This window comes from Amblyomma mixtum, chromosome 8 (assembly GCF_055824585.1).
Source record: "Amblyomma mixtum isolate Tamu chromosome 8, ASM5582458v1, whole genome shotgun sequence".
NCBI classification, from domain to species: Eukaryota; Metazoa; Arthropoda; class Arachnida; order Ixodida; family Ixodidae; genus Amblyomma; species Amblyomma mixtum.
Genome location: NC_143019.1, coordinates 39,636,913 through 39,649,063, shown reverse-complemented (window position 1 = coordinate 39,649,063; position 12,151 = coordinate 39,636,913). Strand labels below are relative to the sequence as shown.

Genomic DNA, 12,151 nt, shown 5'->3' with positions numbered 1-12,151 from the left:
TGCACTAGTAATTAAAACCTTGTTTTGGGGGGCTTGCATAGAAGAAAAAAATCTGAGAAGGGAGCGCGTACGCAGAGCGTCTCGTCAGGTGATCACGGCGGGGGGAGGGGGGGGGGGCGAACCAACTCCCTCAGTTTTACTATTTTTTACTTTTTATGGCAAGGGTTCAAGGCTGTCGCCGCACGCTCCCTCCGCAGTTTTTTTTTTGTTGTTGTTCCTTCATGCGGGTTTGTAGGCATGAGCCAGAACAGAAGGCGCTGCGGAAAGCGTTGTGCAGACGACGCGACGCCAAGGCTACGCCCAACCTTCTCCCGTCAGTCAGAACGATGCACCAATGGAGTGCCTTTAGCGAAAGTAGCCCCCCATGACGTCAGCGGGGTTCAGAGTAGTGGGCCGGGCCCGTTTTTGTTGAAGGAAAGAACGAGCGGGCTTTGATTTGACTTTTCGCAGCTTTTCGGGGCGCGCATGGCTCTAGTATTTTGCAGAGGTTATCTTCGATGCCTCATCTATGCAGTGGGCTTGTTTTTCAAAAATGTCCGGACCCTGGGCAGTGGCCCTTTAAGCTCGTTGATTTCTAAAACCTATGCAGTTTCCCTTTAAAGCAGTTCCAGTGACCTTGAAAGCGTTGTGCGCAGGGCTGCGGACTGAGTGCGAGGAGGAGGAGGCGCGCTTTAATAGCGCTTCTAGCGAGAGCAAAAGTTACTACCGCGCGCGTCATAGCCACCGTTGCAGTGAGTGAGAAGGGATGCAGCAATAGCCGCAAGGTCGGAAAGATGGATTTAAGGGGCGAATATTAAACGAATGCGAAAGAAATTAAACTGCTGATGCAGAAATGCTGCATCGCGTTTGATGTCAGTTTTCCACAATCCGGGCACACGCTATAGCGTCTGTGTTCGCCGCCAGAGGCACCGCCCATCTGTGTGACGTAGTCAGGTGCAGAGTATGAAAAACACAGCTTGTTCATCTAGGTGACGTTTGCAACGCCGACTGCCAAGAGAAAGGGATCTAGCGACATTGAGAACAGGTTCCGTGCACTTCTAAGCGTGAAAATGCGAAACCACGTCAATGTGGAAATGTGAAACTATGCCTAACACGCGAGCTTATGGCGTACGTGAGAGCGCGTCTGATGTGCCACATGAGGAGTGTGCGTGTTTTAGTGATCGCTGGTTTGACAGTCTGGGTGCGCGCTATAGATATAGCATAACGAATAACTGACAGTTGCTTCGTTTAGGCGGCTCACGACGCACTGATGTTACATTCTTTCTCCCGCGTTCAACTGAAGACCGTCCGATTGGTCGAAGCCGCCGCTAGGGTGCCAGTACTCCGGGCTGTCTTCGAGGTGGGAAGGCTAAAACCTTCCCTAGATCTGTTGGACAAATAAAGTTTTACAATATAATCCCGCTTTCGAGTGTGTCGCCGAGCCTTAGAAAATTCCTCTCTTTCGAGACAGCTTTACACCGTGACAAATTAATCGCCGGCAGCTGGACGGAAGCTACAACAGCTAGGCAACGGCTTTTAGCCCTGCGAAGCTCGCTCGCAAGCGTGTGAGAGGAGCACACATTGTGCGAGCTGTCGCCTCGCTCTAGCTTCCACTCCACTGCTAGCAAGTTGCGAGACGGAGTATAGCTTTTAGTCAGGCCATGGACAGTGACCGCTTTGTGTTTGTGCACAGGGCCACTCAATTTGAAAGGGAACACGAGAGCGCGCGACCTTCGCGCTTCGCGAAGCGCTGCTGCCGAGAGTTGGCGAAATTGGGCGGCACCATGAGCATGCAGGGGGAAAAGCAGCCAGCCATGTTTACTGCGCCTGCCTGCGCCTTTGCCTCTCTGGCTGTAGAGTCGCTTGATAATATCCAGCGACTCTAGCCAGCTCAGAAGAGCGTGTTGTCGGGCTTATATACTCTAGCCAGCTATCTGTGGCAGCGCTTAATTCGCGGAGGACGGCGGCCTCACGCTCCCTGTTCCCTTTCATATCGAACGACCCTGTACATGAAGCACTTCGAAATGCCGAGTTTTTGCCTAATCGGCTAATCGCCACCTGCTGCGTTGACTTGCATCGCTGAAAATGCGCATTGCACACCATAATGGCGCCCGTCACTTCAGGTGCTATACTTTGTGTACTTGATTGGGCTTAGTTAAACATGGCGTCTGAAAGCAGTGCAACACACGAGAACGAAGACAAGGCACAGATTGGCACTTCGAATGTGAGAACGCCGATGGTCGGTTCAGAGTAAGAAAGGGCTGACCCGCAGGTGCTCAGCCGCACGGGGTGGTCACTGTGCGTGCGTGCGCGTGTGCGTTGGGGGGGGGGGGGGGGGAGGTTGCACGTCGTACAATTAATTGAAGTTCGCTAATTAAAGTGCGTGGAATGTGATACCGAAACTGCGTTTGAAATTGTAATGTCACAGATGGCGTCGTCAGCACGTTGAGTGTTAGTTGAGTGTGGCAAACGAACGATTGCGATGTGCTCTTCTCTTGAGCTATAGATAACCGTACATGTGCTGGAGGAATTCGCTGCACGAGGGAAAAAATTGGATTGGGGGGGGGGGGGGGGGTTAACGTCCTGAAGCGACTCGGGACTATGAGGAAAATCGTTGTTGAGGTCTCCGGAATAACTTGCAGTACACGGGCGTTTTTTTTTTGTATTTCGCTTGCATCGAAATATGGCCGCTGCAGCCGGGATCGAACCGCGACCTTGGGATCAGCCGCTGAACGGCAAAGCCACTGAGCCACCGCAGCAGATTCTTGAGGGAAAAAGTACTCGCGATTTAAAATCTTTTATTCTGTCGACACGTCGAAGACAATAAAAGCAGCAGTCAGAATAGGACTTTGTTAACACGCATCCACCCTCACCCATCAAGCAGCCCCGTCTGTGCAAGTCGCCTGAAACCTTTGCGACAGGTCCCACAACCCTGCCAAAGCACACCATCTCTGCTAGTGTTTGTTATTGATATAAACTGCGGTCAGGTCGCTGCAGATCGACATGCTAGATCTGCTGACTTTCAGCTATGCCGAAGCCCGGTGTCTTTCGGCGATTGCACGTCATTCTGTCATCACCGGTAGAGTAACACGTCGCGAAGCTTCAGGTAGCTGCTAATGGCGAGCCAGCAGTCCGCATTTAGGGCGTCTATCTGCGTGACGTCAGCGGGCCAGCACGTGACGGAGCTCTTGACAACTCCCGCGGAGCGCAGAAAATTTTCGCGCATGCGGCCAAAAGCCGTGCGGATCGCCGTTCGGGCGTCGTCCTCCGTCCCACGTGTCACTCTAGTGATAAGGCTGAGCAACGACTTCTTCGTCTGTAGCAGCTCAAACGCTCGAGCGCACCTGAAGGAAGAGTCCGTACCGATGACGAAGCGAGCCGCGTCGTTAACCCTCGTTCGATTCCGCGTCACCGTCCTGGAGAAGATGTAGTCCCTCGAGTCCTGCACAGGACCATCGATATCGATCTCCACGACGTACGGATTCAGCATCAGGCCTGTGGCCATTACGTCGAAAGCCCTCTCGCCGCTGTAGTGATCCATTTGCTGGGAAACAGAGAGGCTGACGATGCTCTTGCTGTTTTTGAGTACGGCCACAAGCCATACAGTGTACTCTGAGCGGTCCAGATGGTCTGTGCCGAGAATGGTCAGGTGCGACAGACTCGGACTGCTCCACACAGCATTGGACAAATCGGCAAGGTCCTGACAGTAGGCGCCCAAGTCGCAGCACTTGACGTCATCGGCGATTTCGAGCGACTCCAAGGAACTGTTGGAGACGAGGATGTCCTTGACCGCGTCCTTCATGCAATGCGGCCAACGTTGCACAGACTCCAGAGTCAGACTCCTTACGGGAGCTCCGTCTGGACCTGCGAGAGCAGAGCGGAGTGCCGATGCCTGCAACGGTAGGATGTCGTCGACGATGAGCCACACGTCCCTAGGTGTCGCCAACGGGGTAGCCAGCATGGGCAACATGGTCAGGAGGTCGCTGTCGTCCCAACGCTGCACTTCGATCCGGTGGCTGCATTCCAGGGACTCCACCAGAGCAGCCAACGCCTCCCTTATAGTTGGAAAAAGGAAGTGCGCGTAAGGGATAAGCACAGTGGAACGGCAGGTTCCACTCAGGTCACGAATGGCAGTTTACCAATATCCCTCAAGAGGAAAGTACACAACAGTTCTATCTTACCGGAACTCACCTACGGGGCAGAAACGTGGAGGCTAACGAAAAGGGTTCAGCTTAAGTTAAGGACAACGCAGCGAGCTGTGGAAAGAAAAATGATAGGTGTTGCGTCGAGAAATCGGAAGCGGGCGGAGTGAGTGAGGGAACAAACGCGGGTTAATGACATCCTAGTCGAAATAAAGAGGACAAAATGGGCGGGGCATGTACTGCGAAGGCAAGATGACCGCTGGTCCTTAAGGGCAACGCAGTGGATTCTAAGAGAAGGCAAGCATAGCAGGTGCGGCAGAAAGTTGTGGCCGCAGCTGGCAAAGGACAGGGTTAAATGGAGAGACATGGGAGAGGCCTTTGCCCTGCAGTGGGCGTAGTCAGACTGATGATGATGACAGTGGAACGCGATACAATGTACAGCAATGGTCAGAAGTTTGCGGGATGCGGTTTCACGAAAAAAAAAAATCGGATACGAGCAAAGCAAGTCAGTAAAACGCGTTGAAGCACAAGGGAACATGCTTCCACCATCCTCTGGAAAAATGATAGCTGACTCGCTAGCAAGGCACTGCAGAAATAATATTCTGATCTGAATTTGCATCCCGCCAACATTTGTCCATGTCTGCCCAAGATACTGAACCGTCCGATCCGACGTACAGTTTTTGTTCCACTATGCACACCCACTTATGTGCTCCTATGGTATTCCAAAAATGCGTGTTTTTTTACGTGCTGAAGTACACTCTGGGCTGTTTTCGACCGTGTGGGGTTATCACTTTCACTCAACGTTACTAGATTGCTTTCACCGACAAGGAATGGACACGGGAGACAGTTTTCGGAGGCTCGGCAGCGCGTATCACGTATATCGGTGTCGTCTTTTACTTTCTTTTTGTTGCGTTCGCATCGTCGCGTAGCCGGTAGGCACGAATGGCTTTGAACAGCCGTTGCCTAGCAACAGTTTCAGCCGAGCTCCGCCAGGTGGCGTCGCCAACGTATACAGGATCAAGCTAGAAAGTGACAACGCGCTCGAGAGACAGCAGAAGAACGCGCTGCACGACTCGGAAAGCGTCGCAGCTAACGCAGCTGAACAGGCTTAGCCAGAGCTAAACTACGGCAAATGTTTTGCTTTAAGTTTGAGCACTAAGCCTCCATTTCGTGGTATGTTATTGTATTAGCTTACCGTGATACTACAGGCAAATTTAAATAGCGCTTTTCCCACATACTCATTAATTATCGTCTGCTAGCTTATTGTAGGCTCAGTAAAAAACGCACGTTAACTTTATATCAATGAGAGGCGTTTTCTTTTTTTGTCAGGTGTTGCCGGCGGCCTAGAGAGCTGAATGAAGAGCACTGGAGCAGCTATCACCTTGTTGGTGAACGTCAAACGTGTTGCATAACCAAAACAATCTTCGCTCTAGCTCAACTAGCACAGTAGTGGATTGTTATTTCGAGAGACGGCGCTGCGGGCTCAATATCAATAAGGTACCTGGATGGCCACTCGCCTCCGATTATCAAAGCGAAACAGACCAAAAAGCGCACACCGGTGACGTATACATGACCTGTGCGCACTGCCGAGCCCGAAAATTGTCTCCCCACCGCACCGCACAGGGCCAGGCTTTGACGATTCGCGGCCAGAGATGCCACAGCAGTGGGTCAAAGTGCAGAGAATGAGCACAGTCCACCTAACCGCTCAGGAGAACCACGACTTCGTTTGCAAGAAGGTAAAGCCCCTCTAACTTTGTACCTTAAAGGTGCACTGAAGAGGAATCTGAACTACTAGTTTTACCCCGGGAACTCGATCTACACGTTCCGATCGTTCGTAGAAACTACGAATTTTCCCTGTGAGGCCGATTCCCCTAATTTAAATCCGATTAAACGTCCCGGCTCCAGCCTTTTTTTTTTTTTTTTTTGAATTCCACGCAGACGGTGGGAGGGGTCGACCAACCTTTCACCCTGTCCCGTGGCGGCTGGACGCTCTGCCATCGGCGGAGTGATGCGTAGTGATCAGCGGAAGCAGAGTCCACGCGTATTTTTGTTTCCGTGGGCCTAATTTGCAGCTATGTAGTCTCTGACTAGACCTATTTATTCACGGAAACCTAAAAGAAACAAAATAAAAGCGAAAGCTTGCCGTCCCGGTTAGCTCAATTGGTAGTGCGACTGCTCCGGTGAAGCGGTGGTCCCGGGTTCGAACCCCGGACCAGGACGAATTTTTCTTTAACTACGAAGTTTCTGAGAAAGCTGTATAGCTTTCCTTTGTAGCCGTATGGCTGCGATCGGGTGGATGCCAATGAATAATTACTCCCTTATTACAAATCTACTCCACCTTGGGGATTCCCCTAAACATTTGACCGAAAGCGAAGGCAAAGTCGCCCCGCGACTGCCTGAAAGGCACTCCATGCGTTGGTCGACCTGCTCCCACCGTATGCGGGGAAATAAAAAAAAAGGCGGGAGCCGGGCGGTAATCCGATTTAATTAGGGAAATCGGCCGCACAGGGCAATAAATCGAAGTTGCTAAGAACCCTGGGAACGTGTAGATCGAGTTTCCGCGGCAAAAAGACGAGTTCAGATTCCTCTTCAGTGCACCTTTAAGCAGGTTGGCCCGCGAGACGCGGGATGAAGGCAGTCAAAGAGAGGGAACAGTTTAGTGAACAGGAAGCAGATTTGCTTGAAGAAAACCCCAAACCAACTGTTCTACTACTTGGGCCTTTTTGAGAAATTATTGCGAGAGAACGTTCCTGTCGATGTCTCGTTCTGACATTATCGCGATAGCCGTCATCGAACAACCGAAGAAAGGCACAGAGCTCATCCACACTTGCACTTTTCTTAACACCGCAAAAGCAATGCACGTCACTATAACGGCGTTCATATGACGTCACTTGAAAGCCGTCTATGTGTTTAGTGCTCAAGATACAGCAGTAATGATGTTACTGCCTAAATACAGAGGTCCTTCAAGCTTTCTGAAAAAAAGGTTACGCAACGCTGCGATGGTATCTTAAAGACAGTTTTAGCTGAGCATTTTTACGGCCAGCGGAGAGTAGCGGACAAGCGCAGACGCCACAGCGCATGCGCACGTCGCTGGGCTGGCTAGCGTTTTTACGGAGCGAAGCTTACGCCCGCTGGGAAGCCCTCTTCAGCGGAGCGATAAGCAGCGCGCGAGCGTGCGTAAGAACGAGCGGGCGTGTATGGGTAATAAGGATGGCAGCCTCTTTTGTACATCTAAAACGAAACACTTACCAAATAATTAACTAAAAACACAAAATGTAACTTTACCAAACAGTTTCAGCGCATTATTAGCCGGCTTAATTTATATTCTTTTCACTCTAACTCGAATTGTGACCGACAGGTGGAGCAGCAGAGCAAGAGACTCTAAAGCGACTCTACTCCGCTCGAGAAGACGGCTGATCCGCCCGGCTAAAACTTCTCATGCGCCTCTGCGCTGGTGTATCCGCTCGCCCGCTCCGCCCCGCTGGCTGTAAAAACGCTCAGCTAAAATCAGACAACGCGCACACGCGTGATGTATGTTCTGTGGCGTGAAATAGATCAGAACACGTGCCAAGAATTCAACCCTTACTTGTGCATACTGGATCCGAAGACTGCGTCCACCTGAATGCGCTGTAGGGTCTTGTTCCTCTCTAGAGCAGCGACCAACACAGAAACCACGCTGGCGAGCATAGTGCCGCCCGAATCACACGTGAGGAATTTCAGCGAGGCATTGCCACCCAGAGCATCGGCGACGCTTTCCGGATCCTCGATGAAACACCGGAAGCCCTCCAGAGTTAGCGACTCCAACACAGTGTTTCCACGCAATAGTGACGCAACCTCGTCGTCCGGTGTCACCAGCTGGCCTTGTGGGAGTATACCGGCAAGGGAGAGGTTCTTCACTGAAGCGTTCTCCGTCACAGCGTCGCAGACGACACGGAACGCCTCGAGGAAGGGACTGCCGATGTGAAGTTCGAGTAGAGTCCGGTTCTGCGCCAGTGCATCAACAAAAGCGCGTTCTCCGTGCGAGTAGGGCGGATAGAAAAAGCTCAGCTTTCGTAGCGCACTGCAGTCGTCGGAAGACAATATTCGGGCGATCGCCTCCGGCATAAATATGGCGCTCGACAAAGCAACGTCCAGGTCCACTAACGAATGGCACAGGGGAAACTCCACTAACCGATCGCAGGCGTCCCAATGCGCCGACATAGAGACGCTGAACGTCTGCAATGTGCCAGCCGAACGACGAACCAGTTGGCGCAATTCGTCGGGAATCACCACCTGTGTCTCTTGCTCGAACGACACTACCAGCGTTTCCAACATGCTGACGCCCTCGTGGAAGAAGTCGAGCACGCCCCAGTGCTCGAAGCACATCCTCCATACCACGTTGCGCAAGTGGCACTGCTTTCCGGCGCCGAACCTGCTCTCCTCCGCCGCCAGGTTCCACACGGAGCACGGCACGCCTGGCAGGTCTCTACGGACGGTGAGGAAATGGACGCAACGGTGCTTCCTGGGAAGCCATGTGAGGAAGAAGACGCAACACCAGGCTTGCCGATTGAACGGGCTGGCGAAGTGCATGTTCGGGACTGCCTTGAAGGTGGCCAGCTCGAGGCGGCCGGGTTCCACTTCGGAAAGGTTCAGACCTAAAGGGTTCAGTACGCCGTTCCAGGGGGGCAGCTCGAAGCACAGCCAGCACTCGCGGCCGGTCTCTCCTGAAGTGCATTGCCGGTTGAAGTCCAGGTCCGGTGGCTGCCAGCCCAGCCCGTTCCCCCAGGCCTGCGGGGGATGACCTCGAAGAAATATGTAGAACTGTGCATAGTAGGAAGACTTGTCCATGAGGGTTAAAATGGGGGGAGCGTCTGGAGGACGTTACAGACTTTGTCAACTAGCTGGAAATGGTGTGGTTGTCTAGGCTCCGGGTGTAAAGGCGCAGTACAAGCGGGAAACTGGCAGTGTGCAGCTTTAAAGCATCGTGATTAAACGAGTTAGCGCATGCGCAGTCGCTCTGCGCAGAACCCAATGGGAGGCACCGAAGCTGCTTTATCACTTCGTATCGCTGCCGACTGAAGCGCGTGTTCTTGCCAAAAGACGAGAGGATCTTATCTTGATGCTCGCGCTTAAAGGGCTGGACATTTTGCGCTTTTGGAGGATGATTCCAGAATAGTGGATGCTTTGTTGGAAACGTTAAAACGCTACCGTGACTGGAACAAGCAAACGCCCATCCCACATGATAGCACCGAGAACGAGAAAAAGAGAAGGGCGGTGATAATCAGCTGTGTGTGTTCGTGAGAAGAACGAACGGTCACGGCTGTCGCGTGCTATATAACTGAAGTGCGAGAAGCAATTCTTCGCCACGCCGTCTGGGTGCAGCATGGGGCAACGTGACTATATTAGCAGCGTCGGAAACAAGCAAGCAAACGAGGACGCAAAAACAAAACAAGAATCAACAATTGAATCTTCTCAGTCACTGCTTCCGCTTGAATTGTCCTGATCGCGTTTTATTCCATGTGCGAAGTCATTTGTGGGGCTTGCGAGACACAGGTTGCTTTTCTCGTGTACACCACCTGCCACGGACGCAGACGAACCTGGTCTGGTGACGTCACTTCCGGTTTTATGATGTCATGTGCCTCCAGCCAATGCAATTTATCCTCTCTGGTGGCGTCACTGATGACTTCACCGTCCGCCAGCCAATCAGAATTTTTCTGGACAACGCCGGACGGCCGCCGCCGGCTTTTTGCTCTGGTGAGGCTTTTATATGCTACCGCATAAAATAACTCGAAAGCAAGTGCAGGCGGAGTTGAGATGTTCGAGTAGCGGTCGCCGCGCTGTCGGAGTGATAGTGACAAGCACGCGGATATTTGATGTTCTTGAACAATAGAACCTTCCCAGCCAGTGCTTCCGCTTGTCGTTTTATTCGCCCAGTGCATAGTAAAAAGCCGCGGTATGTAATTCAAAAGCAGCGGGTCAGCTCATCTATGGCGATTGCGAGATTGTCGTGATAATCGACCATGATTTTGACTAAACACAGTCGCCGTCGATGGTCTCAACGCGCATTTCAACTCTGACGGAACTATAGTACGCCGCAGTGAAGCTTCCTTGCAGGACACATCGGTTCGTATGAAACACGGTGCTGGCAGCGCTGTCGTGGCTTCCGCATTCTGCCGCTTGAGAAACAGAGTTCTGTTACTGGCAGCGGATTGTTATGGAGACTTCAGTGGGAACGGAAAAGCCGGTCTGTTGTCGCCGTCGCCTGAAGCCGTTACACCCTGTGCGCGACTACAAGCGTGGCTCGCAGCGAGGGAAGACGTGAGGATTATCACGGTGTGATGGGAGTATCGGTACGGCACGCCACCATAACAAGGGTCAAAAAAGAAATTATGACAACCAATGTGACTGAGGCGGCAGACTAGGCGTTAGCTTTGGTGTTTTCCGTGGACGGAGCGGCCGCTGCAGCTGATTGGTTCAGACCATGCGAGCGGGTGGCGTGATCAAGTCTGTCAATCACCGTGTGACACGCAGTACCCTCTCTCTAGTGCTCTTCTCCACCTGCCACCTCTCGCCCTCGCTCCGTCTCTCCTCTCCCACTTTCCATCCCCAGGGAGATTTCTCGCTCTCTCCACTTCGTCACCTGCCTACCGAGGCTTTAGACGGACAGACGAACAAATTTTGTCGACATGAGGTTCTGGCGGTAGCTTATTAAAAAAACATAGCACGACGATTACGGCTGTTTGTCTTCTCGAGTAGAGTGCCCGTGACGTCGCTATACTGTCGCTGATGACGTCACTACGTTGCAGTGGCGTCATGTGTGACGTCATTACAGGCTGACCAATCGGCTCGGCGGGTTGCAGTGGCGTCATGTGTGACCCCACAACATGCTGACCATTCAGCGTGGCGCGGTCAACGCAATGCTAGGCGGATTTTGTAAGAATTAAGAAGTACCAGCGCCTGTGGTCGAGAAGAGCTTGGCGCTGTACCGCGGAGCAGTCAGGGGCCCTGGCAGAAGAATATCTATAGATTCTTCTTTGACATTCAATAAAGTCTTTTCTCTGTATTTACGGGGTGCGCTGGTTGAGCTCTGTCTCCGTGGGGTGTCACAGTCTTTATTTTTTTTTTACTGAGCGATGAAATTGCAGACGTCTAATGAAACAAGCGCGGACTCTCATCTTTCACTGCAACTCATTGCTTCTCGATGTAGTGGCGCTCCATCGGCGATGAATTTTTTTCATGCTGTCGTATAGCAAGGAGGATGGCTGTTGGCGATATTCACGGCGTGCTACACTGGAGACCTCTTTGTTAGGCGCGAAGCGCTCACAGCTTCTCAGTGTTTTAGTAATATCACGGTAGGGTTGACCGGACGGTCCTTGTGTGTTCCGTACAGGGTCGAAGTGGTGAAACCAAGACTTACTGAACTACAGACCTGCCCATATATCGGGGTCATATGGAGCAGCGTTCGCCAACTTTCGTTAGGTTTTTGGCCGTTGAGGGCGCTCGGTTGCCGTGTTCGTCTGCTACATCATCAGCATCGTCTGCTATTTCCTGCGAGCTATTTCAGCACATTTACTTTGTGTTTCTCTGCCTTCTCAATATCAGCAATGCAAGCAGCCGTAAGTACAATTGTTTCCGCTCTTGGGCAGCAAACAAAGCGTTTCTCATTCTGACATGGTCTTGTGCCCTGTGGGACTGGGTGGGGGGCTTAATCCTCAACACTTCCTTGTTTTTGCGAGCACAGTCCAGTTTCCACCATGGCGGCGCCCTTAGACCTCTTTGTTTCAGTCCAGGAACCGAGGCTCTCGACTAACGAGGCAACAAGGAAGCCATGCAAGAAGGTGCATCCATTTCAGCTTCATCCGTCCTCGCTTCGGCGCATCGCAATACCGTCTCGACTCCAGTACAGTGGTCCGCTTTCTCAAGCATTGCTTTGGCTCTTCTATAAAAGGTTTTGGAGCAACAGCTGAATCAGTATTTTGCGGAGTTTGCGTACAGGGCTATTTTCATCGTGCTTCATCGCAGTAGTGTCGCATAATTGTCATAGCAAAACA

At 52.0% G+C, this 12,151-nt stretch overlaps 1 protein-coding gene across 1 annotated transcript; it reads right to left on the bottom strand.

Moving 5' to 3' along the window:
• Positions 1-2,760: 2,760 nt before the first annotated feature.
• LOC149332154 (uncharacterized) lies at positions 2,761-11,019 on the bottom strand. Its single transcript, XM_089557097.1, has 2 exons — positions 7,708-11,019; positions 2,761-4,034 (listed from the first exon to the last, which is right to left on the bottom strand). The coding sequence occupies exons 1-2, from the start codon at positions 8,946-8,948 to the stop codon at positions 3,053-3,055; spliced, it is 2,223 nt and encodes a 740-aa protein (XP_089413223.1). The 5' UTR covers positions 8,949-11,019; the 3' UTR covers positions 2,761-3,052.
• Between the last annotated feature and the right edge of the window lie 1,132 nt (positions 11,020-12,151).